This window comes from Amblyomma mixtum, chromosome 7 (assembly GCF_055824585.1).
Source record: "Amblyomma mixtum isolate Tamu chromosome 7, ASM5582458v1, whole genome shotgun sequence".
Classification (NCBI taxonomy): Eukaryota; Metazoa; Arthropoda; class Arachnida; order Ixodida; family Ixodidae; genus Amblyomma; species Amblyomma mixtum.
The window spans coordinates 28,525,023-28,531,890 of NC_143018.1; the positions used below are offsets into that span (position 1 = coordinate 28,525,023).

At 45.1% G+C, this 6,868-nt stretch overlaps 1 protein-coding gene across 1 annotated transcript in view; it reads right to left on the reverse strand.

Annotated features, from left to right (window-relative positions):
• The window catches only part of LOC149335461 (uncharacterized), a 12,232-nt gene extending 6,147 nt beyond the window's left edge, over positions 1-6,085 (reverse strand). The window contains exons 1-2 of the mRNA XM_089553811.1: positions 5,942-6,085; positions 5,026-5,160 (exon numbers count right to left, since the gene is read on the reverse strand). Coding sequence (XP_089409937.1) covers positions 5,026-5,152 — 127 coding nt within the window. The 5' untranslated portion in view covers positions 5,153-5,160; positions 5,942-6,085. The remainder of the gene's footprint in view (positions 1-5,025; positions 5,161-5,941) is intronic.
• Between the last annotated feature and the right edge of the window lie 783 nt (positions 6,086-6,868).

Below are 6,868 nucleotides of genomic sequence, written 5' to 3' on the forward strand. Positions count from 1 at the left end.
ATGTATGTATGTATGTATGCATGTATGTATGTATGTATGTATGTATGTATGTATGTATGGTTTGGTTTATGGGGTTTAACGTCCCAAAGCGACTAAGGCTATGAGAGACGCCGTAGTGGAGGGCTCCGGCAATTTAGAGCACCTGGGGTTCTTTAACGGGCACTGACATCGCGCAGTACGCGGGCCTCTAGAATTTCTCCTCCAAAGAAATTCTAGCCGCCGCTGCCGATCGCGGCCGCGGCGGCTTCTCGGCCTATTATGGGCTAAGGTCAATTGTGCAGTATGTATGTATGTATGTATGTATGTATGTATGTATGTATGTATGTATGTATGTATGTATGTATGTATGTATGTATGTATGTATGTATGTATGTATGTATGTATGTATGTATGTATGTATGTATGTATGTATGTATGTATGTATGTATGTATGTATGTATGTATGTATGTATGTATGTATGTAGGTATGTGTGTGTGCGTGTGTGTGTGTGTGTGCGCGCGTTACCAAATGAAGGCTGCGCTAGTGCGCTAGAATGCCGTTATATCGCTTCAGACTGACTCTGTGCCGGGTTCGAAACTGCACGCTAGAGCCAAAAGGAAACAGACGGCAACACGAGCCGAAAAATTCGGGTGATGGTGCAGAGAGGGTTGAGGAGGTTACAAGGAAGTAGAAAGAGGGAGGAAGGCAGGGAGGGGACGGGAAGGCTCGACAAAGACGAAAGTGGAAAAAACAAACAGACAAAGAAATGGCCAGGGGTGCGCCGCCGTCGGCGCGGGGCCAAAGCGGACGAGCACAGCATATGACATAGACGCCGGCGGATGGGCAAAGGTTACTGGAGGCATTCACTAGCTTTCCGTGAGCGGGTGGACGGAAAGGTCAACGAAGTGACGAAATGCCTTACATCGTCAAGAGCATGTGGCGCGGTGGGTAACGACACAGACTCTATAGGAGTACCGGAGCCGTTTGGGTTATCGGCTGTCCCGTCTTGTACACAGAATAAACAGCGAAGAATGTATCGTAGAAAAAAAGAATACGGGGTTCCAAAAAAACACACGAGAACGTGGGCATCGTCGAATATATTTCATTGGCGAGTTTAATCCCATTCCATATGCTGTTAACATAAAACCTGGGACTCTTCTCTATCAGCGCTCGACAAACCAAATAATTAGTAACCCCTCCAAAAAGAATTTTCCCCTTATATTTATTTTATAGGTTTCATTCAGTGCCTCAGGCGCCCTGTCTTCCTCTCTTGCCCCTTCGCTATCGTACATCGTGCAGTGTAGATGGGTCATTTTTGGGAAGACCTCTTTCAGAGGCCTTTACCCTACTGCGGTGCTAGTTCATGAGCTTTTTTATTTTTTACGAGTTATAGAGCCTTCCACACAACTGCCTCGATGGTCGCTACACACAATCACGCGCTCGCAGCCCCCGATCTGCTTAAGGAGAGTCAACATAAAGGATCATGCGTAAAAAACAGCGCTCAGAAAGCGTGTTCACTTAAACGCGTATCGCAGTCATTGCGACCCCCATGGCATTTTTTTAAAACCCTTTCCGCTGTTGAATCTCTGCACAAGACGTGTCAGCCAACCCACCAAACTATCTCTTACTCCGAGATCGTATCTGTCCTTATCATATGCCGCCGCATGCCCGTGACGACGTGTCACATTATATCCATTTGCTAACCTTTTTCCGCCATCCGCTCACGGAATGCGAGTGATAATGTCCAGAGACCTTTGGACATCCGCCGGCGTCTGTATCATTTTTTGGCCTCGTACCCATGGTGGAGCCCCTTTTCCATTTTGTTTCTCTGTTCCCTTTTGCTCTTTAGTCTTCTTCCCCATTTCGCTCTATTTTCTATATCTTTCTCGCTCTCATCTTCACTATGCAGCTTTTCTCAGCTGTATTTGTTTGTTTCTTTTCGGTATCCTTTGCTGTTTCGTGCCCTTTAAAACGTCAATCTGAAACAAAGTTACTGCATTCCGTTGCGCGGTAACCACATTGCCACGACGCTACCGCCACCTTATCTGCCGCGGAGCAGCCGCAGATGACATTCCGCCAGGTGCGGCGTGCACGCCCATGGCGTCCGCTGCTTGTGACGTCATAACAACCGTGGCGCGGTGATGACGGTCCTTGCTGAAGTTTCTTACAGAACGATGATACAGAATGTTTTGTCGCAAGGGCACCTGTGGCCAAAGAGTGCCATAGCGCAAGGTATCTTCGTTTGCTCAAGGTGGGGTCACATACCCATTTCCCAAGCATTTCACCCTGATTACGCCGAGGACCAGGCCGGAGGAACCTTGTACCCATTGTATCACCGGTGGGTATACCCGGCGGCACTGGGTATCGAATCCCGCACCTCTCGCATGTGAGGCGGATGCTCAGTCACTAGGCCACCGCAGCGGTCTTAAGCGCAGGGTTCTTACAGAACGTACCTCTATATCGTTATACCCTGGTCGATAGATTTTTTGCTGTATTTAAACATCTGTCAAGTTTGCACAGTGAGCTTCGGGGACACCTAGAAGGAGCACTGTGAGGAAACGGGATGAATCGTCGCCACTCTTTTTAGCAGCACGATGTCAATGTTATCAACATCATGATAAGCCAAGTTATATCCACTGAGAGTAAAGTTTTTCTACAACGCTCCAATTAACACTTTCATGTGCCAGCTGCGCCCTCTTCATCCCCGCGCACTTCTTAACCTCCATCCAGCCTACTAACCTGTCAGTAACCAATTAGTAAGGTTACTGGCCTGGTCACCTCTATCCCCCTGCTACACTTGCTCTCTCTTTGAAGGAGCTCCGGTACCTTAACTGACCATCGGTTTCTTTTCTTCGGATCACATGTCCTGCCCATGCTCATTTCATATTCATTTCGAATCATCCTTGCCTCGCGTTTAGTCCCTAACACATACTGTTTACGTCCAGGCTCTTGATATTGCAGCTGTCATCAAGATATTGTTAAATTTCTATTCACCATTCACTATGAGATTAAGAATTTGGCGGGAATACATTGGCAGCAACTGGCAAAGGACAGTGTTAATTGGAGAGACATGGGAGAGACCTTTGCCCTGCAGTGAGTCTAGTCAGGCTGATGATGATGATTATGATTCGCACTCCACCCACTATTATTTGCTTGGTTTTTCACCCTCGAAGTCCGGATCTGTGTTCACTATACCTGCCCTAAGTAAATGTACCCCTTTGTCATAAGTAACCGAGCAGCAGTTTTTTGCTATACTCAATCGTATAACGGAGCCTTTACGGCGCCCCTAAAGACCGAATGATGTCAAATCGTGCGGTAAAGATTCACCTTACTTTACAGTGATTCAGAACTTAAGTGCTGCTATAAGTAGTTTGCTACGCGGCTAAGAAGCAAATCGCCGTTGCCCAGTTACTTTTGGCACAGACGGTACTCCCTGACAACTAATGCACAGCTGCCTATCAACAATTGCTGGGCCTTTCCGCTGCTGTGCAACTTTATATTTCTTCATATTTATTTTTAGTCCACATTTATGCTGGCTTCTCTCGATCCTCAATCAAACTTTTCAGTACAGCCCTGAGTTCTTAAGCCAGGAAAAAAAATATTAACCATAAATCAGAGGTTCCTAAGCTACTCTTCATGAGCTTTTATTCCCAACTTTTTGGGGATCGGAGCACAATACATACTAACTTTGTGTTTGGCCCATCACAGCCTTAGTTGCTTCTGCCCCATCAAACTCAATATAACTATTTTCGGATTCTAGTTCTTTGTTTAACATTTCAAAAGACGCAGTAAATAGCGCTGAAGCGGTCATGTTTCCTCCTTGGCTCTGATGTCAGTGTTGCCCCTTAATATCTTATCCTTGTCTGCTAGTTAGCACAACGAGAGCCTCGGTTCTCGCATCCTTGATGCTACAGGAATCGCAACAGGGTTTTCGCACATTCCCTCCCTCACCGTTCGATCACGTCCTACGTGGCAACTGCGGCATAACAGGATGTTCGTACGTGCGCCGCTGTGACTGAGGGTAGTGCTGGTGAAAGCTTTGAAGGTGAGATTACATGCAGCCCAATAACCCACAAAAGTAGAAGATCGGAAAGCAGCCATCGTAGCAGAGTTGGCGTGCTCCGCACGCGACATGCGGAGCTGATGCGTTAGGATCTCACTGCCAGTATATGAATGTTTATCCTCAAATTTCTAGTTAATTATCTTTCAGATAAAAATCGTTGCGCTATTAATTTGCCACCAATCAATGCGATAAACATAAAAAATAGAATAGGAAACATTTCTCTATGCATTTCTGCAATTTAGTGGCCGTTGGTTTTCTTCGCACGTGTGTGTCGTCACGAACCATTCCATAGAATATCATTGCTAACTTCTGATCACTGTTGTTTTGTCACTTTACCTGTTATGGACTAACGTCGATGTGCAACGGCTATAGATATATTCCACCACCTTACATTAGCCTCTTATTCACCGTGGTTACGCAATTTCTGGAGGAAAAGGTCTCAACCAAGTCAAATTCCTTTTCGTAATCTCTGCAGACTATGCATAGAGGTTGCTTATATCCTGCTCATTTATCTGTCACCTCGTTGACGGTGTAAAAATGGCCTGTTGGTGAGTAGCCTCTCCCCTCTCCGAAGGTAAGCCTTGATCAATTGTGGAATAATATCCCAGGTTAGTCTAACTTGATCAGATATTGCATTAGTAAATAATATCGTTAAGTAAAATAATAATAAGTATATTAATAAAAACTGATCGATCTGTAATTTTTCAACTCTTTGACCTCCACCTTCTTATAGGTCAATATGTTAGCGTTTTTCCAAGGTTCCGGTACCCTCGGTGTCATGAGTTACTGTTACTGCCATACAGTTCAGTAATTATGTAGCCTATGAAAAATACTAAGTCATCGATGCAAGCCTAAATCTCGATGTATGGCCGGGGAGGCACACGAAAGGCATCAGCCCATGTCCTAGCGTGCTTGTACGTTTCATACTGCCCGGTGGCGTCATTTATAATGTATTTATAACTCACGAATCTTAACTTCTTACCATTGTTAACTGTGGTGCGCTTCGGTTGACTTCTGTCATGAGATGCTACCGCGACTAAGAGACAGAGTCCAGCGGTCATTAAGACAAGAGCAGCGGTCAATACGGCAGCCCGGCCATTCATTTTCATGCGATGTCCTGCGAACAAAGAAGGTAAAATTCACTATAATTACTATCAATGGATAGCTAAAGTTTGCGGCCAACTTAGCCGGTCATATTACTAGGCACGAACAGCACATCTGTACTTTGTCAACACAGAAGCTGGCAAGAAGGACGGCAGCAAACTGTTTCAAATCTACGACTGAGGCAGAATCTCCAAGTACACATCACAAAACCCGAAGCCTGACAAACTGAAAGTCATATAGCACAAACATCAGAAATTTAAGCAGCAGGACTCAGCTGAAAAAAAAAAACTTTAGCGGAAAAGCAAACTCAACCCGACAGAGATCTTTAACACGGAACAGAAGAACAGAACACAAGCAAGAGGAAGAAGGAAGAAAAGAAGGAAATGGAAAAAGTAAATTAATTACATAATCGCCCGGGATTCCATGGTTCGCTCCGCCGCGGCTGCGGAACCCTGTTGGTGGGCTCTCTACGTCTTATTTTTCTATTTTGTCCCCACCTTACTCTACCTCCTTTCACTTTTTTCTTTTTAAAGCCAGAACAACATTTTGCGCTTTCCTATCCTGTTAATTTATTTTATAATTGGCTCCTTTAAATTAACCCGCGATATCTTGCCAGCTGAATACGTGTATATCAACTGCCGTGATGAACTAGACGCATTGAGTTCATCTCTAAATCATTATATTCACGGTACGGATACATATAAAGCACGGAGGAGGCAGCGAAGGGAGCAGGATTAAGTCCTCTAAGCGGTTTTTTAAAACTCTAGAGCTAAAGCAGACACCTTGACACGTACCTCTCAGCTGTGTCGACGAAAAAACAGAACCTCGCACTCCAATCGTCGTGGCCGCTCCTTCTAGCCCCAATCATCATGCGCTTTCGTGAGCAGCGCAATATATGGCCGGGGATGTAGTTCCCATATCACCGGTGACGATATCCCGCGATAGGCTTTCTTCCGTCCAAAAGATTTCTTCCGCGCCCCCAAGCGTGAACTTGGCTTCTAGCCACCTCATGGCATTTGCGGGACAGAAAGAGATCAATCGAGAAGCAAACGAGATCAATGTTAAGAGAAGCAAGAATACACCGCAAAAATTTACAATAAGAACGCACACGGGATCAGAAACAACATTACAACCACCTAGTATGTGCGTGTTTGGGATGCAGCCGCGAAGTGCTCATAGCAGTGCTGCTCACGCGTCAGCTCCTCATTCGATAGGCACTTGCGCTGCCATCTTTCTTGAAGTTCACATGTTGAAAACTACGAAGAAAATTTAAAGCACGCACCTAGGCTATGTAGAACCTTCATTGTATCAACATAAACTTCTACAAAAGAAAAAGATGCCGTGATCGAGTTGCCACCTAATATCGGTGGCGTGCTTTTGCTCTTTTTCCTACTTTGTCTATATTTACAAATGGACGGCTTTAACGCAGTCTGTCTGCGGTACTCAAGAAAGTTTCGTATACTTTACAAAGGCACGCTGATGATGATGATGGCAACAGCTACAGTGCATTCACATGGTGAAATTCCAGTCACATGCATCTGAGAAGTCAGCTCCAGAAGCCGTAGCAAAGCGCAGTTTTTCCATGCCATAAGAGTATTCCAGTGTGATGGTCCCCAAGTTCATTTATACACTATGATTTCGAATCTCGAGCCATGGGGTAATAGCTGAAACTGCTTTTGAGTAGTTTGAAACTATCCTCTACCCCAAAAATGGAAAAGAAA